Genomic DNA, 26,124 nt, shown 5'->3' with positions numbered 1-26,124 from the left:
ATCTGTGTACCTGGGGCTGACCTTGAAGTCTATAGGTAGCCAAGGATGCTCCTGCCTCCACCTCCCAAGTGCTGGGATTCCAGGCTTGCACCACCATACTCGGCTCTGCAATCTATCTTGGTGTATTTACTCCACAGTGCCAGGGTAGAGCAGGCTCAGAAAACAGTGTTTGCTCTCTAGTGACTTAAGCATGTTACATTGCATGCAAATCCAGGTCCCAAAGAGAAGCAACCCATAGTAAAGCTTGCCCCTCAGTAGAATGATGTGTCTTCCTAACCCCCAAGTAGCCCTACACAGGTGTCACACCCATTGAGAGCTAAGCAACTGGCCTGGTGTGGTGGCCCATACCCTCAATCCCAACACTAAGAGGCAGGCTGATCTCTGAGTTCAAGGCCAGCCTGGTCTACACAGTGAGTTCCAGACCAGCCAGGGCTACGTAGTGAAACCCTGTCTTGAAAACAAGACCCAAGCACCTGCACAGTGGCATTAGCTGCCCGCTTGCGTAGGCCCCGTGATGGGAACCTGTCAGGTGTTTCCTACAGTTCTCTCTGTCTTGCCTGCTGCTGATCTTTCCTTGTGTGTCTAATAAACGCTCTCCTGTCCCTTCATCTCAGTAAATTCTTTCAGTCTGCACATCACCAGTCTGTCACTGCCGTTTCACGCACATGTGGCACCAAGGCTGTGTGGGGATGGCGTGGTAAAGATTGTCTTGTCCCGGGCATCAAAATTCTGAGTCTACTCCACCCTCTGCTGAGATTGTGTGTGTGTGTGTGTGTATCAGCACAGGGCCTGCTTTGAAGTCCTTAGCCACTGGGCTATTGAGTGAGGAAATCTTGAGTCAGGAAGTCTAGGGCCTCAGAGGTTGGAGCCATTATGTACAAGAGCTGGAGAGACAGGTGCAGCTAGACCTTAGACCAAGATAGACTCCTGACACAGGACTTCTGCCACGGGTTTCTTGTTCTGTGAAGGGACACCAGGTGTATGCCCAGGTGGCAGCTAGAGAGCCTGTGGGACATGTTACCAGCTGATGAGAACCCACAAACCCAGAGAGCTATTCAACCCTACCTTCTGGGACAAAAGGGTACCTTTTTAAAAAGATTTATTTCATGCATGTGAGTACACTGTTGCTGTCTTCAGATACCAGAAGAGGGCATCAGATCTCATTACAGATGGTTGTGAGCTATCATGTGGTTGCTGGGATTTGAATTCAAGACCTCTGGAAGAGCAGTCAGTGTTCTTAACCACTGAGCCATCTTTCCAGCCCAACCTTGGTCTTTTAAATCAACATGCAAGAATGCCTTCCCTACCTGTATGTCTGGCAACCCCATTCATGTCCAGTGCCCAGAGGAACAAGATAGCTCTGAGCCACCCATTGTGTCGGAGCTGGGAGTGAAACCTGGGTCCTTTAGGAGAGCAGCCAGTGCTTTTAGCCTCGGAATTGTCTCTCCAGCCCCAAGGGCCTTGAACATTTGATCCTTGGGATTTCTCCAGAGCTGTTTGCAGCCTGGGTCCTCTCCCTCCCTCAGGTCTTCCCTTTTCATCTTAAGAATGACCAGGGGCTCTGCCATGGCTCTCCCGCTGGTGCAGTGACAAGGAACGGAGGAGTGGCCTTGCAGTAGGCTACAACAAGCAGTCTTTGACATGTCCCCACTGCATACAGGAGACACAGAGGCCTGTCTATCCCACCCACAGAAAGGTTTTGGGGCAAGCCCCACCTTTTCACTGATCTTTAAAGATTACTTTATTAAGGTAAACAAAAGCCACAAACTAATTGATTTGTGCTTGTCTGCTGTTCCCCACCCCACTACACAGCACTAAAAGTAGCAGTGTGTATGTGTGTGTGTGTGTTTGCATAGGCTCACACACTGCTAGGGTAGCATGAGCTAGGGGAGTGCTTGGTAACAGTCACCCCATCATCTCTTACTTGGTGTTTATTTTTCTCCTGTGTGTGATCCAGGGATAGAACTCAAGCCATTAGGCTTGGTGGAAAGCACCCTTACCCACCAGGCAGCATCTCACCGGCCCAGTCTCTAATTTTAGTATTCTGAGACAGTCTCACTACATAGGACAAGCAGGCCTAGAAGTTCCTGTAAAGACTAGGATGGCCTTGAATTTGTGCCAACCCTCTTGTTACTACCTTCCTGGTACTGCACTTACAGTGCATGCTGACATACCGGGTTTTCTTTTCTAGTTAGGACAACATGGCTATGTAGTCCAGGCTAGGCCAGGCCAGCCTCAAGCTCATAGTCCTCCTGCCTCAGCTTCAATGTTGCTATTACAGGTGTGAGTCATGACACCTGGCCTGCTTGCTCTTTGGTGTCCCATTGAGTCCTGTACTTCACACAGGACCAAATAAGAGAAATCAGGACTGACTCAGGGTGGCAAGCATGTGGCTGTCACACCCAGGGGAGATGAGTAGCTAGGCTGGAGGGTTCGGCAGGCATTGGGCCCTCCTTCAGTCCCCGGGGAAGGCCATGCACGTCTGAGAGAGGCAGGTGAGCAAGAACGCAAGGCCAGCATCGATTGTGTCCCAGTTTCTTTTTATTTATTTTTTTGTTCTTTTTTTTCTTTTTTTTTTTAAGTATGGAGGCTCAAGTAGAAGATGTAGATTTTTTTTGTTTGTTTAAGCTTTACAAAAAAACAAAATAAAACAAAAAACTCCTTTTGCATTCCATAAAAATTGACAGAAAAGCACCTGGCCAGAAGAGCAGCCGGCCGCCAGCCCCACCCCACCCTGGTCTCCTAGGGACAAGGGTGCACCTGCGCAGGACAGCTGAGGACATCTGTCCTTCCTCCAGAGCTGGCCCCTGGCCCCCAACTCCAAGCAACCCCCAAACACACACGGGTCAGATCTCCAGTTTTTCTTCTCTTTCACACACCAGTTAGTTCATAAAATTTTTTTGTTTTACATTTTTTACACCAATGTAACAAAAAGACGGAGGGAGGGAGCGGGTCAGACGGTGCGTCTGTGAATATAAATGGGCAAGGAAAGGAGGGCAGGCGAACAAAGCCACACGGTCTCTATGGAAACGTGGGAAGCAGGCCTTGGAGCCAGAGGAAGGTGGTTATCGGACTTTATTTTGGGGGGAAGATGGCGCGGCGTGGTCGATGCAAACTGTTATGTGACCTGTCAGGGAGGGAAAGGAAGAGGGAAGGAGCAGAAAACGAGTTTTCTAAAGAAAGGAACCTAATGAGTGCACGGCGTGTCCGGTTAGCATGAAGCCGAGGTCTTTAACACTGCTGCTTTCTCTTCAAGGCCTCCACCAGGTCATTCTTAAGCGCTTCTTGCTTTGATTTGTCTGCAAACGTCTGCACAGACCTGCAGGGGGAGGGGAGAGAGGACATCAGCAGGCGGAACAATGAGAGGGAGGTGGCCTGGGGCCACTGTGGGGTGCCAGGCTGCAGTCTATCCTGGGAAGTGGGGAGGGAGCCCAGGGCCTGCACCTCAGTACCTTGCTGGCCATCATGAACAGAGGTCATCTTTGCCCAGGCTGAGGGTGACCTGGCCTTTAGATCCCTAGGTCCATGGATGGCATGTAGGCCTCAAGTTGTTGGGAGCTTTCAGAAACCATGCAGCCTGAGCCTACCTCACACCTGCGCCCATGTGTCTGGCAGAGAGTTGAAGGCTCTGGATAGTGAGGACCTTTTAATGAAGCATCCACCTCACCCCCTCACCTGCAGCAGAGGCTGGCTCCTCGCCCTGAAGGAGCAGGTATAGCAACCCCTCTTCCCTACCCAGTGCTTCAGAACCAGCCTTTGCAGGGCTGAACCACCGGGATCAAGAGAAGGGTGTGTGCTTCACGTCAGTGCTGCTGGCTGCAAACCCAGCCCAGCAGAGCCCTGCAGGTCTGCATTCTAAAAGGGCCCTGTTGTTGCACACTGGGTTGGCAGGGAAGCACCAAAGCCCAGGCCGCCAAGGCTTGGAGACGGCTACAAGTGCTTTGTGGACATGCATCTCAATCCTCAGAAGCCCTGTCAGGGTGGATCCTCATCGGTGAGCCTGATTTACAGATCGGACAAGGAAACAGAGCTGGAGAAAGGTCCCCCGATGGTTCTTCTCACAACACATCAGTTAGTTAAGAGCGAAGTAAACTATGTGCAGCAACTGTTGAGAGCTCATAAGCAGTGGAAGGGGCAGGGCACATGCTTGACAAGCAGCTCAAGTTCACACGGTGAGAGCACTGTTGGAAAGTCCGTCCTCAAGTGCTGAAATGGGAGGGGAGATGAGACAGAATGGGACAGAAAGCAACCCGTGAGGATGCCTGAGGAATTTTCAAGATGGTGAGGACAGGACCAGAGCCAAGAAACCACTGGTGATGTGTGAGCCGCTGCCACTCAAGTGTACATTTGCCTCCTCTGGGCGTTCAGGGTCCCAAGCTCTCATCGGAGGCCAGTGCTAGCCTAACAGTGAGGGGTGGTGTGAAGGCTCAGGCAGAGCTGGGGGTGGGGAAGGGGGCACATGCATCAGGGCTCCCCTCAGGACACCTCCAGCTGGTCTGCTAGGGATGGCAGGAGTATCCCTTAAAAGGTTTCTCTCCAGTGGGGACACAGGGAGGCCTGGAGATGTCATCCAGACCACAGTGGCAGGTGAGTCCTCAGCTTGGAGCCTCGGTGTAAATCCCTCAGGTCCTTGTCTGGGCTGGGCCTTAGGTGTCCATCCCTGGGGCCTGTGGGTCCTGAGCCTTGTTTTAAAGCCCCTCCTGAGATGCTGGCTACACCTGCATTTTACAGGCCAAGTCATGGTTGTTGGCCATTGTCAACAAGCAAGATTGTTTTCCTTCCCATTAGCAAGGCCCGCTGGAGGGCAGTTGCGCTCCTTAGGGGAGGGTGTGGGCACTGAGTGCCCAGCAGCGGCCAGTCTGGAGGTGTGCTGGCCTGGCCTGGGGAGGAGTGTTCAATCACTCTTAGAGTCTTGGAGGGAAACCACGCCTTCCAAGTCAGGGGCCCAAGGGGCTCTGAGATGTAGCTCGGGAACTCAAAATCCTAGGTAGAGGAGGTGGGAGGATCCAGCTGTGCTATCAGACCTGAGGCGAGTCAGCAGAAGGCAGGGCAAACAGCCCTTGCTCCTTGGGCCAGTGGCGTGCGTGCACCTAGCGCCCTCTGCTGGAGAGGCTGTGACAGTGCCACAGATTGAGCATCAGGTGCAATAGCTCAAACCTGGCCTTTGCCCAGAGTGCAGAGCACACACACCACACACACGTTCACACTATGTGGGGCTATGCGTTAATGTGGCTGCCCACCAGCTGTGGGCGGACACAGGTTAGTGGCAGGGTCTCGGCAGGTGGTGAGTCCTGTTTAGTGGGCGGGCGGGCCTCGCGCCCTGCACACAGGGTACCTGGTCGGCTCAGTTATCAGGCTGGATGTAGACCTGGCGCTGGGTCAGCACTTGAGAAAGCTCTCTCTGCAACTGCTTAAACTTGTGGTTGTCGGGGATAGCATCAAGAGATCTACAGAGAGTGTTCAGAGAGGGTGAAGCCGCAGCAAGAGAGCAACAGCAATGCTGAACAGGAGCCTGGCAGCCGTGGGCAAAGGCAGAGACAGAAAAAGGCCGCCACGGCACTGGGGCTGACTGCACACCAAAGCCAGAGGTCTATGTTGGCAGCGGCCCCAGTCTTTAGGGGTTCGCACCTGCCTTCACACAGGCTCAGATGATCCTCATGTTTCTGTCATTACTGGGAATGGTGGAGGCTGGCCTGGTGGGAGGGGGTGCATTTGGTGCCACGGCCCCCGTGTCAGGCCTGATCAGATACTCAGGACCACTGGGTACGGGAGGGGCTATCTTACCTAAAGTAGCCTGCTGGGCAAACTCACAAGTTACACCCTGTCTTTCTGTTGGCTGCAATGAAACCTGGGCCCCACAGACTCACAACAGAGCCAGGCTGCAGAGCCCTTCCCAACCCTATCAGCTCTCCATTCCCTGTTGGCACCCTGCCTCCCAGATGGGACAAGGCCACTGAGAAAGGAGTTGGGAAAGAGGAAAGATCTTAGATGGGATCCTGGCCATATGACTCCAAGGCCAGTGCTATACTATCTTGGTCCCTCCTCAGTCACCTCCCTTGTCCCCAACTGGGTTCTGCCTCCCACTCAGACTACAATGGAACCAGAGGCCAGAGTGAGTCCTGCCTGCTTCTGCAGAACCCAGACCTCCCAAATGGAACCCCAGGCCAGGCTGCTCAGCTCTCTTCAGTGTCTTTCGACCTGTAATGGGGCCTCCCAAGTCCAATTCCAAAGGGTCTGAGCACACACATTCTGTAGCTGGTCAGTGGCCAACTCCACTGTGAAGGCATCAAAGGTTGCTGTAGTCTGAGCCCAGCGACCAGAACTGGTAGAGGTTATAGGAAGTGCTGAGCCAACTTCTGAGCCTTTCAAACTGCAAAGCTGCCCCTGACTATGTCTTGTGATGAGGAGTTGGGAAGCCCAAGACCTCAGACCACTAAGGAGTCTGGGAATCAAGCCCCATTTTTGAGGTATTACCTCAGCCCGTTGACGATGTCCTTTGTTTTTCCAAAGTAGATCTCATTCAGAGTGCTTCTGATTTTGTTTTCCATGTCCTGGGAAGGGAGGTGAGTCAGTGAAGCCAGCAAATGGGAACCCAGGCCCACACCCACCTGCCACCATCCAGCCTGCAGTCCCTGCCTTGGCCACAGGGTGGAGCTGTGGGGCCACTACCTTGTGCTGAGAGCCAGTGCCAGACTGCTAGAACCCCACCTATAATTTGTGTTTTGGGTCTTTCTTATCCTTAGGCATAGAGGAAGCCAACACCTAGAGGCTGATGGCCAATTCTGACCAGTGCTGGGAGCTGGTCTAACCACATCACCAGAGCACTGCCTGGCCACCATCTCTGTGAACAGTTCTGTGAAACCAGAGAACATTATCTCTAGTCCAAACAACACCCCCTACTTCCAAACGGGACGTGGTGACAGGCAAGGCTGCAGCAGCCACAGTGAAGCTGCTACAAGGCCCCTGGTGTTCCAACGATCTGTTTGCATTGAGTTCAGATCACTGTTCACACACAGCGATCAGGGGAAACAAGGCTGTAGAGGCTCTGGGGTGGGTGGGCCTGGAGCCCAGCTACACTTGCATCCAAGGCGTAAGAAGACTCAGAAAACTGGAGGCAGGACAGGAACAGCTGCAACAGGGAGGCAGCGGAGGAGCAGGCCAACCTGTGCTGCACCAGGCAGGGTGAACCGGGAGCCACTCACCTCCACCAGACGCCCGATGTTGGCTATGTGTGGGGAACAGTCACTCACAGTTTCGTCTTTCTCCATCTGCAAAGACACACTGTTTAGTCAGAGAAAGCTGCAGCTCCAGAAAGCAGCCTGCCACCACCAAGTCACCAATACTGCACTTCAGCCCTCTGCCCCCAAGCGGCTGTCCCTGTGTGTCAGTCCTCTGCCGGCTGGTTGCTCTGTGGAACTGTTGTTACAAGGCCACTTTTCTAGCACCAATGACTGAAGTTTTGGGTTGTAAACAGCCCGGTCAGTAGACATCCTGACAGGTACAGACTGCTACTCAGATTTGGGTGAGGCCTGGTGTGGCATTGGAATCCTCCTATATCCCAACATTGCCACATCTTGACCAGCCCAGCAATGGCAGCCATGGACCCTGTCAGCTAACGCCTGGCTAGGGGGGACTTCAGCCCTTGTCCAGCATCCTCACCACCCCAAGGCCAGGGGCTAGTGGTGCAGGAGAATGTCAGACTCCTGGATTACAAAGCACAGGGGCCAACATCCAGTTCAGTGCATGAACGGAGGAGTCGGCAGGGAAGTAAGAGGATCTGCTGCTGATCTGTTTTTCCCTATGGTGAGCATTAACTCCCTGACAAGGGTGCAACAGAGAAAAGCGAGAACGGCCCATCTTCAGATTCACAGGGAACCAGGAGAATACTAAGTGTTTTAAAAGCTAAACATGGGGGCTGAAGAGATGGCTCAGTGGTTTAGAAACACGGGCTGCTCTTCCAGAGGACTGGGAGTCAATTCCTGGAACCCACATGGTGGTATGTAATTCTTCGTAATTCCAGTTCCTTCCTCCTGGATGGGACAAAGACCACTAAGAGATCAGGTGTGACAACTCAGGAGAAGAGCTGGTAAAGCCAGGTCGTGTGCAGGGGTAATCCCAGGATTCCGCAGGGCTGAGCAGCCTGGAATCTGTTACTGCAAGTAGCAGAATGGGCCCAATAGGTTCTAACGGAATTGTCCAGACAGGCATCTGCTTACACTATAGTTAGCACTGGACCACTGAGGAGCAGTAGGGTAGCCATTTAACACCATGCTTCAAGCTGAGAATCCAGTGTAGAATAATAGTCTGGACCCAAGGGACTTCCAAAGCCACACGACTCTTTGCAGAACAGAAATGGCAGGAGATTTGGCTAAGAACTGCCCAAAGGAGGTGGTGATGGCGGCCTGTAAGAGTCATTGGTGGTGTGGTTCCCTAGTCTAGACTCTGAACTTTTCTGGGCATCCTCTGGCAAGGGGAACCCAGGAAGTCTTAGACTGTGAAGTGTTTTCACAAACCTAGCTAAGTGAGAGTGTTTCGGGTGTGGTCAGCACGGTGCTAGTGGAACATCACTGTTGTAGACAACTGGTTGGTGTGGGCAGTGAACACAGCTGGGGAGCACGCCTCAGAGAAAGGACAGGCCGTGCCATTCATTATTGAAAGGAGTTCTCAGAAACCAACATCCCATATGGGAATGGTTGCCGTGTCCAGCCTCGAGGCTGCTTGGAGCTACTCCGGTGTGGGTTCTGACCCAGACTAGTCTCTCTCAGTCCCCTGCTTAATGCAGAGGGAGATTCTTACCTCTACAAGGGAAGGGATGAAGGCTTTGGGGTCTCTCAATCTCTCAAGGGACATTTTAGTGAATGGTGGCAGCAAGGGTGAGCACAGTGAGGGGTGAGCACAGCTGGAGGGGTGAAGGGCTCTCACCACTGGGCAGGTAAGAATCTCGTGAGCAACTCAGTGACTTGTCCCAATGCCACCTTCCAGCAGAAAAAGGCCAGAACCACTAGACCCTCAAAGGAATAGTGTGTGTGTGTAAGGGGGTGGACTCCCTAGGAGCACACAGGGGGCCTCAAAGCTCAAGATCCTGGCCCACAAAGGCAGTTTCCATAGCCCCTTGCCTGCCCCCACTCCACTACCCCCCCCCCCTCCACAGCTGGCCGGGGTCAGCTTGCCGGTAACGCCGAGCCACCAGGAACAGAACTGTTTTTGTAATGCATATATTATTACACCCTCATAAAAGAAGCTGCCAGAAGGAAAACATTTTTATGTTCTGTGGCGGCACAGATGTTCCACAAGGTGGTTCCAAGTGAGTCTGGAGTCAGGACCCAGCTCGTCTGCCTCCATCAAGACCCTTTCCTCCTCTCTATGGCCGAGATGGGTAAGATACGAGTACAGTAAGGGCTTGAATCTGGAGGCTGCGGTCCTCAAACGGGGGTGGACAGTGTTTCCCACTGTCACAAGTGTCTTTTCTAGAGTTTGGCCAGCAGCAAGGTGGCTGCTTCTATCTTATGTCCAGATGCAAAGGGCCTTGCTCACCTCAGCATCCATGTCCTCGCCTTCACTGCATGCTAGGCTAATGAACACGTATGCAGTGTCTGTACACATGCCACATGTTAAAGCACACACTGTGCCCGGGGTCCTGTGGCCCAAGTGCCCAGCTCATGCCATCGACATGAGGCTGCCACCTAGCCAGAGACAATGCTCACACAGCACCGTAGGGAGAAGGGGAGTCCGAGTGAGCTGGGCATGTGGAAGCTGAGCACGGAGCCCGACTGGCATGGGCTCTCACTAGACCATCAACTCTACAGAGCACACAGACCTTTAGAAAGGACAAGATTTGTCTGTTCACATGGCTGTGGGGGGACAGGGCTACAGACTTGAGCTCTGAAGGATTCTGAAGGCAGTTTTTTGTTTGTTTGTTTGTTTTGTTTTTTTGAGACAACCTCTCTGGTGGGTGGATATTATATATGTTTACTTGGAAAGCCAAGAAAAAGACCACAACTCAGGGCTCAGAAGTTCTGGGAAGAATCCAGTTCAACCTTTTCCACCTCCTGGAGAGGCCCAGCACCCCTGGCCCTTTTGTCTCTTACCCTGCCTTCCACAGCCAGGGCAGGCTTGTGAGTAGTGGTCTCACGTCAGGTTTTTTGCCCTAGGTCATTTGACAAAGACTCAACTCTTCTTAGACATACCACTCAGATGGCACCGAAGCCTGCTGCTGGCAGGTGAGTTGCCAAGGCAGGCCGGCTCTAAAGGTCTGCCCCAGCCTTCATCCCCACCATCTGCAAGTAAAGGCCACGGGTTCGTCTTCTTACAAAAATATCTTGCATGTCCTAACTTCCAAGCCAAGGTCAGGGAGGCCTTTCCCATCAGGAGCCATGGCAAAGACCGCTGGCTACCAGGCCTTGCCTGAAGACCTGGGAATGCCTGCGGCTGATGGGAAAGGTCCTCTTGAAATGGTCAGTGAGCCCTGTCTCCTCACTCAATTCAATACTGCACCCTTGTGTCTGAATATTTAGGATCTGAAAAGAAAATTGAGCGAACATCTGTAGACTTGCCCCAGTGGGAGTCTTTGGATCTCTTTCCAGAGGCTTACGGTCTGCCTCATTCCCCCGTCTCTGCTGTCACAGGCCAAGTGACCTCTCCAGGCAGCTTCCTTTTCCTATCTAGTATTGGGCATACCACACCTTTTCACTTGCTCCCGGCCTTCCCACTGTGGCCTCAGTGGCAGTCTGTCAGGGGCACCTTCTGCCACATCCCCCACCCCCACACAAATGGCAGGAGGATGCAAGGAAGGCCTGGGCTGCCATTCCCACCACCCCCAAAAGACACCTCCCATCTAACAGATGTTCCCAAGAGACAGCTTTGAGTGGAGGCAACAAAGGAACACAGTGAAAGGGGAGGCAATGCTCACAGCAGTGTGTCCTGAGCAGCTGGGGCAGCAGCCGGGGACATTCATCACAGTGACAGGTGCCACCAAGAAGGGTTCTCGACTCCCTCCATGTACTCCCAGAAGCCATGTGAGGAAAACAGGACAAGGAGCAAACCTGCACTGCTCCTGGGACGGGACCCCTGAGAACAGTCCTGGCCTTCTGTACATGGGGCCTGGGAAACTGGGAAATGAGGGAAACCTAGGGGTCAGGCTGCTGGGGAAGAACCTGCTCATAGAGGAATGTGCGAAACCCACGTGCAGGGCCAGTGCCTGACACACGGGCCTGGTGTGAACGTCCTTCCAGACACCGGGGAGTAGGTATGTGTGACAGGAAACCCTCTGCCTACTGATTGCCAAAACTGCTGTGTGTGATCACTCGCAGACCCAGAGAGCATAGGGGAGAAAGGGCATTGTATTAGACACATGTGGGTTCAAATCCTGGATCTGCTACTTTGGTTCTAGTCAGTTATGTAACGGCACAAGTGGGTCTCAGTTCCCTCACCTGTTAAGTGCCTAGGATCTCAACAGAGACGGCCATGCGGCCATGTCTGCTGCTGTATGCTGATCCACACAGCCTTCCTGGAATCCCAGTCAGCCACCCAAGGCAAACACAGAATGTCCAGGCCTCACGTGGGATTCAGAGGTGAGCCACTTGTCCCCGCTGCCCTGCCCACTCGGGAGTTTGCTTTGTTGTCGCACATCTGTCCATCATCGGAGCCTCCTCTTTCTAGCTACTCACATGGAGGCGAGCCTTAGCATTAATGCACCGTGGATGAGTTATGGCTCTGGCCCTAAGGATGATGACAGCAGCACGGATTTCCTCAGGAAAGCAGCACCAGGCAGCAGAGGAGATGAAGACAAGGTGTGCTGAGGACAGCCACTCAGCAGGCTGAGTTTGGCTTGGCAGGAGTACTGAGCACGGCACTACTGAGCCAGATGCTGACCATGGGCTGGCAGCGCTGACTTAAACCATTAGGAAGACGTACGACTAAATATGTGTGCAGGTCACTGTACACCGGGTGTGATTACAGACAGTTCCTAGCAGCAAGGAAGGCAGAAAGTAGCGTCCGGATGGACTTAGGGGTTCCCACCCATTCACTGGGTAGCAGGGAGAAGGGGGGTGGCTGTGGCGAAGCTGGATGCCCAGGGACTTGGCTGGCCCACCTATGTCAAGGGCCTGATACACGGAGGGTGCACGTCCACATGCAGGAATGAGCTGTCCAGAGGACCTGGGCTCCCTGTGGCCTCTAACTCTGACAAAGGCACAGGTCATGAGGGTTTTGCACAGTAGACCCCAGATGTGCAGGCTGGCACTGGCTTTTACACCACTGTTTTTCAACTGTCTGTAGGAACCTGTGCAGTTTGAGGAACACAAACCTACCCAAGAAAGTTATAAACCGAAACTTTTCTGCCATTGTGCTTCTCTTAAGAGCTATCAAAAATAAAATTATCTGGGCTGGTTTGGGTACTGTGAAATGAGCCTCCTCCAAATCCCAAGGATAGTAATCTTGTTGAGAAGGGAGTCTTTTGAAGCCAGACATTCAAGAAAAGGAAGAGCTGTGTGTAGTGGGCTTCTAAGCGCTTCTCCTCCTGAGGACTTCTGCTGTGTTTAGTCTGCTCCTCTGTGTTCCCTGAGCACAAGGCTCCCTGCCACACGGAACAGGTAGCATAAAGTGCTCCCCTAAGATGGACAGGTATAATATAAGGGGGCCTGAAGTTGTCAAGGTTATAAACGCGGAACTCTGGATGGAGTGCCGGGGGTCTGAAGGCTGCTTGGGTGCATCTAGCAGTCCCTAATACAGATGCTGAGAGACAGAGCACGCAGTGCCAGAAGTTCAAGTTGTACATTCTGCTCACAGCCTGAAAAAGACACCTTAGAATACGGCTGCTAGAGACACCCAAGCAAAGGACAAGTGAGCAACAGGCGGGGAGGGCTCAGCCAATCTTCACTCGCACCAAGCTGGAGAATGGGCAGATCCCGAGTTCCCACCAAGAACCCTCTGCTTCCAATAAGCGGGAGCTCAGACCTGGTCAGGGAGCAGCTCACACAGAGCCCACAGCCTGCCCACTAGCAAACTCAGCCAAGCGTGAGCAGGGAAGGCACCAAGCCCTGGTGGATGATAGGCTGGCAATCGGTTCTACTACAGTGGGCCTGAAAGACAGCTGGTGTACAGCCACATGCAGCTCAGCTGGCAGTGATGTGCCACTGTACCCTTAGCAGGTGGACTGGCAGCTGCACACACGCTCTTTCTAATCAGGGCAATGTGCTCGTTTGTTTCTGGTACCAGTGGACACCGGTGAGAGGCTGGATGGAAAGTTCTACCTGTCTGGTTAGGCTGCCTCCCAGGTTCATGGTGCCCGAGCCGGATTTGTTGGTTTGCAGCCATAGCATCACCGTGGAGGTCAACTTGTAATGGGCAGTACGACCACTGGACTTCTCCTGGGGGACGAGGTGGAGAACGTAACCTTGAGAACATGAGCTGAGGAGGGAGACACAGAGTCCCACCCACCCGTCCCGCCCAACACCAAGGCCATTCCTCTTATAAAATTTCCGTGTTTGTACAGGGCAGAACTGTCATTGTGTCTTCAGTTCTCTGGGACTTATAGCAACAACGATCATGTCACCCTGACTTTAGTCACGAGGCTCTGGGCATGTTTGGGAGTTAGTGGGGGCTCATATCCTAGCATGTCCCTTGCAGAAGCATCTGGGGAATCCGAGCTGCAGTGTTGGGTGAGGCACCCGCACTAGGGGACCGGCCGCCAGCTGGGGTGCTGTCTGTACCTGCACTTCCACCACGTGGATGGAATCCCAGCAGCCTTTGATCTTCTTTGATCCGTCTCCAGCCTTCTTTATGAGGATCACTCCAGCAAAACCATGATCGAGATCCCAGAGGTAGACTGATGAGACACCACCTTCAAAATACCTGCAAGAGACAGGGACCGTTAGATGCCAAGTCAAGCTAAGCTCTGGGCCTCTGGCCTGGGTACCACACTGTTATAGCAATGATGCTCTTAGATGACACTCTAGACACCTGTCTAGGATTAAGGACCCTCCACACAAGATCCCAGCTGACATTTTCACTTGGCCTGACCATCCTAGGGCCGCAGAGTAGAAACGCAAGATCTTAGAAGGCAGGAAAATCAGTCTCTGAGTCTGAGCTCTGTCTCTGGCAAGCTCTTGAACTTCTCTGAGCTTCAGCTTCCTCCTGGTTACAAGATTCAGCACGGTGTATCCCTCCTTATCACACGGAGCTGGTCATCACTGGAAAACGTTGCTTCCGGAATCAACTGCCACCTTGTTTAACATTCCTATCTTTCAGGAAGGCTGTCTTGATAACCTGCTCCACATCACAACACATTCAGAGTGCCTTGCTCTAGAACCCTGACAGAAAGGAAGGGCTGTGTGAGGGACAACACTTCCTCCTTGGGTTCAGTCAACACTGAAAAGCCCACAGATCTGACCAAACAGGAAGGGGAAGAACCAGAGGCCATTCGGCTAGGGTCCCTAATCCAAGGGTGACAGACAGATGGCTGCTAAGATCTGTGAGGCCAGCTGCTGTGACCTCAAACTCCATTAATAACAAAACAGCACAACTCCAGAAAATCCCATCTCTTGTGGCCAGTATTTTCCTCACCATGAAATCCAGTGTCTGACCTCAGGTGGAGCCCATTAGTGAAACAGGCACAGTGGGGAGCTTAGGGCTTGGGGCTGGCACCATGGGGATGGAGCCTCAGTCCCTACAGCAGGTTCATGGTGGGCCTCAGGCAGACATGGGCTGGTGCCAGCAGTGCTCTGACTGGCTCTGTCTAGACCCCACGCAGTCAGGAACAATATGCTAAGGAAGGTGATTAGAAGCTGGGACAGTGAAGTAAAAAAGGAGAGTGTACACCCAAAAATGATTATCTGAGGTGGAGAGGGTGGCTTTGGGCAAGAAAAGTCAGTCCAGGCTATTCTTGGATTTGAGATCTTCCTGCCTTGGTCTCCTGAGTGCTGGGATACTGGTTTGAAAACTATTGCTTTTGATATTAAAATCCTTAAAGCATATTCAAAATTAACAAGCACCTGTGGTTTAGGTCACAAAAAATTGTTATACAATAAAAAAGAAGCCACATGATAAATGCTAACATTCGAGAATGAGGGGGAGAAAAAGGAGTCTTTGGGGATCAGCTCCCTACCTATAGCTCCACATCCTTACTCTGCTTAAAGCAAGGATGCTGTGTGTACCAAATGTTCACAGACTTTCTTCTTCCCGTGGTTTGCTCAGACGGCTGTGTGTTGCTGACTCACACCGGAGCTTTCCCGTGCTAAGCAGTCCCAGAGGCGCGGCTGCACATGCCTGGCAGCCCAGCCCAGCATTTGAGAAACTTTGAGCAAGATTCCCGAAGTCTGAGGCCAGACTACACACTAAGTTCCAGGCTAGACAGAGCTCCAGAGTAAGGCCCTGTCTCATAGCAACAAAAGGTGGTGTTATAAGCAACCTCGACTGACTTGAAATCCAGGAGTGGAGGTGTGTAGGTCCTGTGTAACTACCCTGTCATTTTGTATGAGGGCCACGGGCATCCAAGACTTTGACATCCACAGGGGCATCTTGGAGGCACCAAGGGCCAAGTCATACCTTTTCTACAATTTGACCCTGATTTGAAAACATGCATCCCCTGCACCCCACCGCCCACAAACAAGACACACACCAGAGCAGGGCTGAGACGAAACCAGAGTTCCTGTCCTGCCAAGGACACCGCTCTCTCCCCTTGGTCACACAGTACAGTTGCAATGGCTGCTCTGCCTTCCACTCCTAACTCCCTGAGGTGCCGCCACTCTGCCCCTGAATCCTAGCCCTCCACTCATGGCTCTCCGAGGACTGGGCCCAGTCTTCACCTTTATTGTGAAAGAGGATTAGTTTCTGGTATTGATGCCCAGCAGCCAGCTGGGACACAGCGGACTTGCCCAGTGGACATCTGTTAAGTGCTGGGCAGAGCCTATGAGGCTCACAGGCACAGATGGGCACCTAGGAGAGTGTTCAGGACCATCACTTGGTAAATCCAGAATGCTGGCCAATAAGGGGCTCGTGGACCTCAGCCCAGGGCACTGATACTTTATCTTGTTCAGAAACCTTCTGCAGGCATCCCTGTCGTCCCCCCTGGCACAAGGGAGACAAACTACTGTGCTTTAGGACCTGAGGAGCCATGTCTCACAGGCTGTCTGACACATACTAGGGCTTTCTGCAATGTTCTGGGATGTGCACAGATGGGCCAGTCACCTCTAGGATAACCCTGCTGGGTGAGACTGGGTGGCAGCAAGAGATTTTCTGACTCAAGTTCTCGAGTTCTGGGGCCTCTGCTGTAAGCCGAGGAGAGAGGCACAGCCCACAGCAGAGTAAAAAGTCCTTCTGCCGGATGTTTCCTTTCCTGCTGTGCCCACTTGGCCCTGCAGAGCACAGGCCCAGAGTCCCGGCCACCACCATCCTTCCTCTGTGCACTGCTTGGAAAGCCTCCTGTAGTGTTGTTCTTGTCACAGGCCCATTTCCATGAGCTGGCTCAGGCTGCCCTGGAGGGGACCAGCAGACATGGTACCTTGAAAGCGTTTGTCAACACCATCCAGTGACCAGTACAAAAGCACAGGTGACCTGCAGTGACTCCCCTGGGATGCACCCTCAGTGCTCTGTAAGCATTTATAAGGTGGAACGGACTGTCTCAGCTCTGTACCCCAGCCAGAAGCCTGCTCTCTGCTCTGGGCAGTGTCTCTCAGCCAATTCAGCTTCCCTGAAGGACACACTGGCTGGGACTAGCCTTTCAAATTCTAGAACTGAAGGAGGTGGAAATGCAAGCCCAAGGGTGACCTCCTTGTGGGCTCCCCTCCCTGAATTAGAAAACTTTTTTCAAGAAAAATAAATTTAAAAATTACCCCATAATACCATAAATCGACATTTCCCACAAATCTAATTTTTCCGAAGTTCCTTCCAGTCTTTGTTGAACTAGGCGTTTATGTAACTGTAAAGGCCGATGCCAGGACGAGCGAGTGTGGCTTTTTCAGCAGGCAGCTGATGCTCAGCCCTTCTCCACAGTGGCTGGTGTCCCCTTGGGAGGTTCCCCACTGGCCATAGAGCAGAGGCCACACTCCCTGTCCCCAGGAACTGGGGTGTGGGAACAGGATGGACAAGATGGGACTCGGTTCCTCAGACAGAGCCCCAACAATTCAAGAACGGACTTGATTCCACACACTGAGAAGGGGGACCTCAGGGAACTCACTCAGCTGCAAGTCTCAACGAGATGGTCTAATACAAAGGGACCGAAACCAGGGAGATTAGAAGGGCCATTCCGGAACCATCCAGAAGCTTCAGCTTTGCTGGCATGCACTGTCAGAAGGGAGGTGGGTACGAGGCACTCAGAGAGTTGTTCCCTCATTGTACGGTTTATGGTCTCACTCTGCGCGTGAAGCATTAATTAAAGAAGAACCTCAACAAGGCTTTGAAAATTTACTCTTACCTACTATACTTTGATCACGGTGACATGAAACACGGAAACAAATAATTTTATGTGGTTCACATTTATGAGTTTTTACATAAAGGCTTTTGTGGGTATTTTAAGAATGTGCTAAAATGTTGTCTGAAACCACATGAAGCCATTGGAGGCGCTGCCCACCAGAACTAACAGCGCACACATGGAAGCACTTTGATTAGCCTTTGTACATTTAATGAGTCAAATAGTATTAATATTGGTTAAATGCTAACATGTTATTTCAATGAGGTGGCTCTGCCATGGCTCCAGGCCTGCCCTCAGGCCTTGCATGTCAACAAGACTGGAATCCAATGTGGCCAAGCACTGAGAAGTTAGGGGCTCCAGCTGATACCACTCTGAACTCTAACTTGAGGTGCTGACATCAAAACCCTCAGCTCTCTAAGGACTGAGAAGGGTCCAGCAGGGACAGACCACAGGGCTCCCACAGCAAGGTGTCTAGTCAGGCAGGAGAACATTCCTTAAGAGAGGAAAGCACAGGTCTTCTCAGGCCTCTCCCCTCATGGAAGGGGAAGCAACAGGGAGTGTAATCACTACACACAACCCAAATGCCAAGTGGTCTGCTCAAAGCAGGAGACAGGAACTATACCTCTCAGGAGAACCAGACACGCCACTATGGACAAGGTTGGGCCATGAAGAGAGCTGAGCCCCAGAAAGCCTCATAGCAGCAGACTCAATGACATATCACCAGTGTGTGTGTGTGTGTGTGTGTGTGTGTGTGTGTGTGTGTGTGTGTGTGTGGTGTGTGGTGTGTGATCATCTTTGCTGGTCTCAGAGGAGCAGACACACCAGCCATTTTGGCCTTATTAGAAGCCCTGGTGCCCTTGCTGTCTATAAAGGAGAAGAGACCTGTGGGGTGGTCTTGTAGCTAGAATGAAGATTTCAGAGGACGAAGCTATAGTTCCTCCATTTGAGAATGACAAAGTAACTACTAAATGACTTGGGACCCAGGGGCACCTGGATGAGGCAGGAGGCACAGGCAAGACCCTCAGAGGGGATGGCCACTTCCAGCGAGACCAGTCACAATTATGCACTGACATGAGCCTATTCTCCACCTCCTTTAAAATCCTTAAGCTGGATCATGATTTGTCTTCAGGTGTTTACTCCCTGAAAACCCCTTTCCAGCTGCACACCTCCGACAGAATTCACGACATAGTCTGCATGGTGGAACCAAAAAGCAAAAACATACTACACTTAAAATGACCTACTTCAGAGAAGTAAAAGAAGTATTCTGGCCCCGAGGACTTTATGGAGTGTTTGATGCCGAGGTGTGCAGAGCCCTTGGATGGAAACTTGTTTTGGGAACCTGAGCTGTAACTGTGACCCACCCAATCTGCAGCCTTGGCCAGCCCGAGCTGCAGATGGAATGAGGAGATGGGCCTTGAGTGGCTTTGGAAGCTGGCCCACAATCCTGCCTCCTGGGACAGTGGCCAGGTCTGAATATAAAGGTTTCACATGCACTGAGTCCCAGGCCACAGCCTTTAAAAAAAACAGTAAGGCTAAGGCCAGGACACTCTTGCTGAAGCTGACCTTCCAGCGCCATCTGAGAAACTAACTGTGCTTCTAGGGCCTCTGCCTGGGCAACTGCCACAGGTCTGAGATCAGGCCATGAGACTCTAGTAGACTTAGATCTGAGATAACCACGATGCTGACGCAGGCCTACAGGCCCAGCTATGTCAGAGGCTTGAGGAAGAAATGAATCCTCGAAGATGCTAAGTGGGGATTTTCTTCTGAAGCTAGAGTTATTAAATAAAGCTAAGGCATCCGGGATGGCTACACACATCATAAGCCCAACCCTCAGAATATTGAGGCAGGAGGGTCTAGAGTTTGAGTGATTCTCAAGCAACTTGGGTAAGACCCTGTGTGAAAGAAAGGAAAGGTATGGGCTGGGAGGCAGCTCTGTGGTGACAGAACTTTGTGTGCAATCGTAGAGATCTAAGTTTGAGTGGCCAGCACCCACATAAAAAGTTGGGTTTGGTCAGTGACATGGCTTAGCAGGTAGAGACACATGTTGAGAAGCCTGACAACTTTAGTTCAATCCCTGGGCTCACAAGGAGGAAGGGTAGAGCTGACTCTCACAAATTGTCCTCCAACTTCCATATGTATACCCATGCAAAATAAATACATTACAAAATGTAAGTTAAAAAAAGAAAAGCAGGGCTGGAGAGATGGCTCAGCAGTTAAGAGCACTGACTGCTCTTCCAGAGGTCCTGAGTTCAGTTCCCAGCAACCACATGGTGGCTCACAACCATCTGTAATGGGATCTGATGCCTTCTTCTGGTGTGTCTGAAGATAGCTGCAGTGTGTTTATATATTTTATAAGTATTAAAGAGAGAGAGAGAGAGAGAGAGAGAGAGAGAGAGAGAGAGAGAGAGAGAGAGAGAGAGAGAAAAGCAAAGCTGAGGCTGGATGCAGTGGAAACCTGTGTAACTCCAGCATTTGGGAAGCAAAGGCAGGCAAAGCCAGCCTGCTCTACAGAGTTAGTCCCAGTCTAGCCAAGGCATCAGAGTAAGACCGTTTCAAAAAACAATCAACAAAAAAGAAAGGCTAGGCATAGCCACAGGTGTGCTTGCCTGTCAACTTAAGTGCTGGGGAGAGACAGGCCGACCCTGGGAACTCACTAGCCAGCTACCCTTGCTGAAAGGCCAGCTTCAGGCTCAGTGAGAGAATAAGGTGAGGAGCAATGGGAGAAGACAGCCGAGGACTCCTCTGGCCTCTCATGAGGATGCCTATGGGTGTGCGAGCTCTCGAGCGTGTGCGCACTCGCCCCCCCCCCCCCCCCAAATAAGGCCAAAACCAAGCTAGGAATATTGATTGGTACCAACATGGTGCCAAAGACTGTTTCCTCATGTGGAAATCAGGGAGCTGGTAAGAACAAGCCTCTCAGCCCTACTCCTGGGACCTGGGGCTGCACAAAGCTTAAGAGGTAGAGATTGAGCTGGGTCATAACATCTTCCATCTGTCAAAAGCTTCTGTTACACACAGTTCTAGGGACAAGGCACCTAATACCTCCCAAGGCAAACATTTCTGTTTTGGATACTGGGTGCAGCTGAAAGCCCTGCCTTTGAGAACCACCTGGAACAGAAATGTCACACTCCCCACCCTGTCTCACACACACTGTCCTCACTCCTCCCAACACTCGTCCATGTGCCCAACACCCTGCAGCTCGCCAGGGTCCTTCTTATGGCGGGAGAGCCGTACACGGCTCAGCAGTCCACATCGAGGCACTCGCTGAGCCTGCAGCCACCCCAATGACACCTGCTGCCAGCGACTTGCCTCCCATCCTGCACGTGGATTCAGATTCTGCTGTCACTCACAACCCCTGGGCCACCCTCCCACAGAGGTCACTGTGACTCAGAACATATGAGAGGAAGTAAGGCAGAGAGTGAGCAGGCCTTCTAGACAGAGTACAGTGAGGGCCTGGAGAAGGCCACGCAGAGGAAAGCGAGGTCCACATGCAGGGGCTATGCTCTGGCACCTCTGTCAAGAAGACGACAGACCAAGATCAAGACCTCTGAGAGGTCCAGTGCAAAGGGAGGTTGGCTGCACAGGTACCAAGTACTAGTAACACTGTCAAACAGCAGTGGCAGCTGCTCTTGGATTCTCAAACTTTCCCCTTGCCTTCTTCACCCTTCTGTCATGGACATGGTCTTCTGAGACCTCACTAACTAGCAGCACAAGACTGTCACAGATGGCTGCTGGGACATTTTTACTCTAATCACCATGTGGACATGGCAGGGACAAGGTCACACGGACAAGGCTTTCCTGCTTGATGACAGAATTTGTGGTAGGGAGAAAAAACCCACAAAACAGAACCATCCTACCAGGAACTGAGAGGCTGTAGCTCCCAGGCAGTAACTTCTTCAAGTCCCTCCCAGACTAAAAGTGCCAAGCCTCAGTTACCAACAGTGGTTGGCTTCTTGGACTACCCTCACATCCTTCTGTAAGAGCAACTTAACTTCCGCTCAGGACTGAGAAGAGCCTGAGTGTGCCAGGAAAGGTTCTGAAGCCGGCTGCTTCCTATCTGTGTGCCCATCTGGTTACAAACTCCTGCCAAGAGGAGAACCCAGGAGCTGCCCACATGTGTTAGAGTGAAGCTCAGAGACTTGCAGATGTCCAAGACTCCAGGACTGGGTCATAGATGCTGCTCTGACTGGTTACACCAGCTCGGTTTAAGGGTGGACAGGATATCTAGAGACAGAAGGTGACAGAGATCACCAGTCCTGGCCTCAGTTCAGTGCCTGTTAGCAGCAAACTATTCCCCTTTGGCCTCCTATATCTTCTGAACTGCGCAGGAGGCATTCCCTCAGAAACATGAAGTGCTGTTTGAGGTGAGCAAAATCCCAACTCCATGGTCCTGGGAGCTAGTCTAGGCTACACACAAAATAGAGAAATTAACCTTGGCTTTGGATGGCTGAGTTCAGATACGATACAGAAACCTAGTCACTGTTGCTTGTGCATCAACAGCTCTTTACCAGTTTATAGAACATGTCCCAGTCTGCCCATGGACATCGGGCAGGTATTCTGTGGAAATTCCTTCCAGTACACACAGGTGCAACGATCCCCTGAGCAAGCATACCGATCAGCTTAGACATGTGCAACTTTAATGCCAGCCAGTGCTCGCACGTGCACATCTGGGCCTCGGCGGTCTTTTATGGCCTCTCTTTACAGCCTTCTGTTTTTTAACTTGAAGGGAAATGAAGAAGACCTCTCTGGAAATAGCAGTGTGACTGGAGGGACTTGGGGATCTGATGGGGCATCTATACTCCACGCTGCACTCACTGCCTCTGTTGGGACACTCCTCACAAAAATGCAGCCAGCTCCCTGGAGTGACACCGAGGCTCTGGGACTACCAAATTACCTCCTTTTTTTTTTTTTTTCTGTAGGGGGAAAACTCATTTTGGGCTAGAGAGGTGGCTCAGTGGACTGAGTGCCTGCTAGGTAAGCATGAACACGTGATCTGGGATTCCCACAACCCCATAAAAACTGGCCATGGTAGTGTGGGGTCACTGGCCAGCTGGACTAGCTAATCAGTGAGCTTGGGTTTAATGAAAGACCTGTCTCAAAAAATAAGGTGGAGATTAATAGAAGAAAACATCCGATGTCAACCTCTGGCCTCCACACAAGCTTTCCTACACACTTATGAGGACACAAGCATGTGTGAGCTCATATATACAACCCCAAGCAAACCAAAACTGTGTGCCAAAAAGGTAGAAAATGTGCATAAGCCACAGGCTAGGAAGTAGGCAGCGGGTGGTTGTCTGGAATGGTTGGTTTAAGGCTTACATTCTGTGCCCACACCAGATTGGCCTCATGGAACATCCTACCTGCAGGCAAAAGTGACACACAAACTTCAGGCTGTATGTAAATGTACACATCAAAACTACCAGGAAAGAAGAGCAGGCAAGGAACCCGTTGGTGGCTCAGAAGCCAGGGAACGCCACTTAAAATCCTTACAAGGAATTCGGGAAGGAAAGCCCCTGCCTCACCCAAGCAACCATTTGTCTGTCTGCCTGTCTGCCTGCCTCAGAGGCACTCTGGAGAGACAAAGCCTTGGCAGTGGGGGAGCTAGGCCTGGCTTCCAGAGATGTTTTATTCCAGTATGTAGAACCGCAGAAACCTGAGTGTGACCCAGAATTTGGGTGGAATCAAAGTCCCTGATGCTGACTCTGAAGGATCATGTTCATAAATGAACTCCCTTACATATATTCCTGTTTCCCATTTGATTTTTTCTTAAAGTAGATGAAACTCTTGACAGTGCACATACACCAAGGCAACCAATCCTCAGATTGCAGTCTCACAATACCAGACAATGGGAACTGGAGTGAGCTCTTTAACACTAGTCTCCTGGGGGTGTAACGTTAAGTTCTACAGGGACTCTGGGAACCGAAGCCGATACCCATCCGACAGCAGCAGGATGGAGAGGGGGTGGAGGGGAGGTCAGAGATCCGCAAGAGAGCTGAAAGCTCAATTCACTCTCAGGGTGGAGAGGGTCTTCACTAAGTCATTTCTCTATTCAGTTACAACTCAAGTGCAGTGGGCTGGGTCCTTAGCTCTCCCACCCTTCACACAGCCGAGACAGTGCTAGGAGGCAGGATGTTTTTTGGGAATCGAAGACACAGACCTATGTGAAGTGACAGGGAGAGGGCCACTGTTACATGCTGGTCTCACCGGCTCTATAGTTTTCTTGCATGTTCTCTATTGCCTCATGTTGATTTGGTTCCCTCTTCTTCCTCAGCCTGTTGTGGGGGCTTTGAACACAAGACCAAGGTCCAGGGCCAGCAGTCCTGGTGCTGGAAAGCATATGGCCTTGAATTATACCTCACTTGGCCAGACCGAGAAGAGCCAGAGCCATGGAACCTTTCAGAACCCCACCTTGAGCCAGTGCCTGTGGGACCAAGCACCTCCCCCTGCAGTCTGTCTAAAACTGCTTTACGTCAGGCCCATGCCTTCTCCACTGCTCAGAGCACATCGTGGGCCGCCTTGCCTGCTTCACAGCTATGCAATGCCATGGCTCAAGGATGTGCTGGGAGGGGCCGAAGGACCCAATACAGAGCTCTACTCACAGCTACGTATACTGTAGCTATACACTGCACACTGCAGCTGTCTTCAGACACACCAGAAGAGGGCATCGGTTCCCATTACACATGGTTGTGAACCACCATGTGGTTGCTGGGAGTTGAACTCAGGACCTCTGGAAGAGCAGCCAGTGCTCTTAACCACTGAGCCATCTCTCCAGCCCTACCTACCTATGTCCATTCACCACAATAGCCCTCAGCCTTCCATAAAACTACTTTTGTTGCTACTTCATAACTGTAATTTTGTTACTGTTCATGAATTATAATATAAAAGTTTTTGGAGACAGAGGTTTGCAGAAGGGGCCATAACCCACAAGTTGAGAGCCATTGCTTTAACAGCTATTGAGACTTCAGGATCTTATACAGGATGTGTAGCTTCAGTACAAGCCATTACTACAGTTTACACCTCTTTAGGGGATAGCAGGCTGGTCCCAGAGATGAAGGATTCAAGCAGCCAAAGCTAGTCTTACCAGCAGGCTTTCTGGAGGACCACAGCCTCCGGCCTGTTTAACCAGCTCTCTACCTAAGCAAGGAAGACCTAATAATCAGCCCAGCTGTGTCGTCAGCCACCTTCTGCGGCATGGTCCCTGCTCTTTACTCCCTCAGTATCCACTGTGACTCATCTTCAGTATTTACAAGATGATACAGACATCTGTCCATTTGTCTGTCTGTAGTCCTGTTTCTGCTTCTTCGGCCTACTGGGTGGGAGTCATGTGAGGCAGGGCTGGGTCTGACTCTATCTTGGCTGAATCTACAAAGCCTGGCCCAGACCATGGGATGTTCTCTATAAATGACTGCTGAATAGCCTCTCCAGCTACCATGATAGGAACCATCAGTGCCTGCCTGTGTCCTCATTGTACCCCAAGGGAAGATTTCACAAGAATCATTAACTCTAGTTCCCAGACATTTATTTGATGCCTTGCTATGTGGGTGTTGGCTGAGCACAGTTTGGCCTGTGGCACTGATGGCATAGCTGTCACCGCGCCAAGGCCACCACTGAAATAGCCCTATACCACTCAGACACTCAGAAGGCATCTCTACATGGTAACTGCTGCAAGTGGAGCTAAGTGTGTGTCATAGAAAGTCAACTTTACACCCAAGCTACTCAGTGAGGAAGGTAGAAAAGAGCCAAGCTCCCCACAACATGCCCTCCATGTGCTGACTCATGGAATGAGATGATGGCTTCACAGTGGTGTCTGAACCTCAGGATGGGGAGACCATCCTCAGCTCTGATATGGTTTCCCAACTCTGCAACTTCTCCCTGTGATTTCCAACTGTCCCAAAGGAGTGGGCCCTGAGTGCCTTCATCTGGGAAGGGCTGTACCTTATAGCACACAGTCCAGGGAAATGTAGTTTCAGGGTTTTAGGACACTAAGGTGACAAGCTTTCACATACAAATGTATTTTCCTCCCTCCTACCCTCCTTGGGCCAGGGTTGCTCAAGTGTCAGACCCTGAGAACAGGAATTAGGGTTCCCAGAAAGGTCGTCCACCAAGCACCCGACACTCCTGCAGGCCTGTGGGCTTCTGGGACTGCCACAGGGACGGCAGCCCTGGTTTCCTCTGTAAAGTTCTTCCGGGAAAGCAGGGTTGATTAGAAAAGCTAGTTATAGCTTTTGAAGATCTTCTCAGACCCCAGACAAAGCAAGAACACAGGGCTCCTTTCCACCCTGATCCAGGACCCCCAGACTCTGGCCTTCATTAAGTTTTGATTTCAATCAATTGCACACCCCCTAAAATTAACTTATAAGGCCAATAAATTGCAGCTGCATGTTTGAAGGTATTATCTGCTCTGAGCTAAGAGCCAGGAATCACAGAGTACAGGGCAAGATGTCTGGTCCAGATGGGAGTAATCAGCTCTGGAGGCCAGTGGTGCCAGTACCCCTTCTCAGTTAGAACATCTGGTTTGGGGCAGAACCAGAGGCCAGGCCAGATCCAAACTGAGAGCTGGAGTAGGGCAGGTCCCTGTCTTCCCTGAGAACCTGAAAGACAAAGGTGATGAAGTTGGGCTCCTATCAGCCTACTGTGGCGGCTCTGGCTGGTGAGAAGGCCCTGTCACCAGCAGCGAGGAGCTATTACCCTGTACTGGAGCACTCACGCTCAAGATC

General features: G+C 51.6%; 1 protein-coding gene across 2 annotated transcripts in view; it reads right to left on the bottom strand.

Annotated features, from left to right (window-relative positions):
* Positions 1-2,521: 2,521 nt before the first annotated feature.
* Positions 2,522-26,124, bottom strand: part of CAPZB (capping actin protein of muscle Z-line subunit beta) — a 95,856-nt gene continuing 72,253 nt past the window's right edge. Inside the window, exons 5-10 of one of the 2 annotated variants that reach the window (XM_080921938.1) lie at positions 13,710-13,851; positions 13,251-13,367; positions 7,203-7,268; positions 6,475-6,551; positions 5,336-5,447; positions 2,522-3,319 (exon numbers count right to left, since the gene is read on the bottom strand). In XM_080921938.1, coding sequence (XP_080778064.1) covers positions 5,345-5,447; positions 6,475-6,551; positions 7,203-7,268; positions 13,251-13,367; positions 13,710-13,851 — 505 coding nt within the window. In that variant the 3' untranslated portion in view covers positions 2,522-3,319; positions 5,336-5,344. The remainder of the gene's footprint in view (positions 3,320-5,335; positions 5,448-6,474; positions 6,552-7,202; positions 7,269-13,250; positions 13,368-13,709; positions 13,852-26,124) is intronic. The other variant, XM_080921939.1, reaches the window with a different exon arrangement.

Source organism: Micromys minutus, assembly GCF_963924665.1.
Source record: "Micromys minutus genome assembly, chromosome: 9".
NCBI classification, from domain to species: domain Eukaryota; kingdom Metazoa; phylum Chordata; class Mammalia; order Rodentia; family Muridae; genus Micromys; species Micromys minutus.
This window is presented reverse-complemented; position numbering and strand designations above follow the sequence as displayed.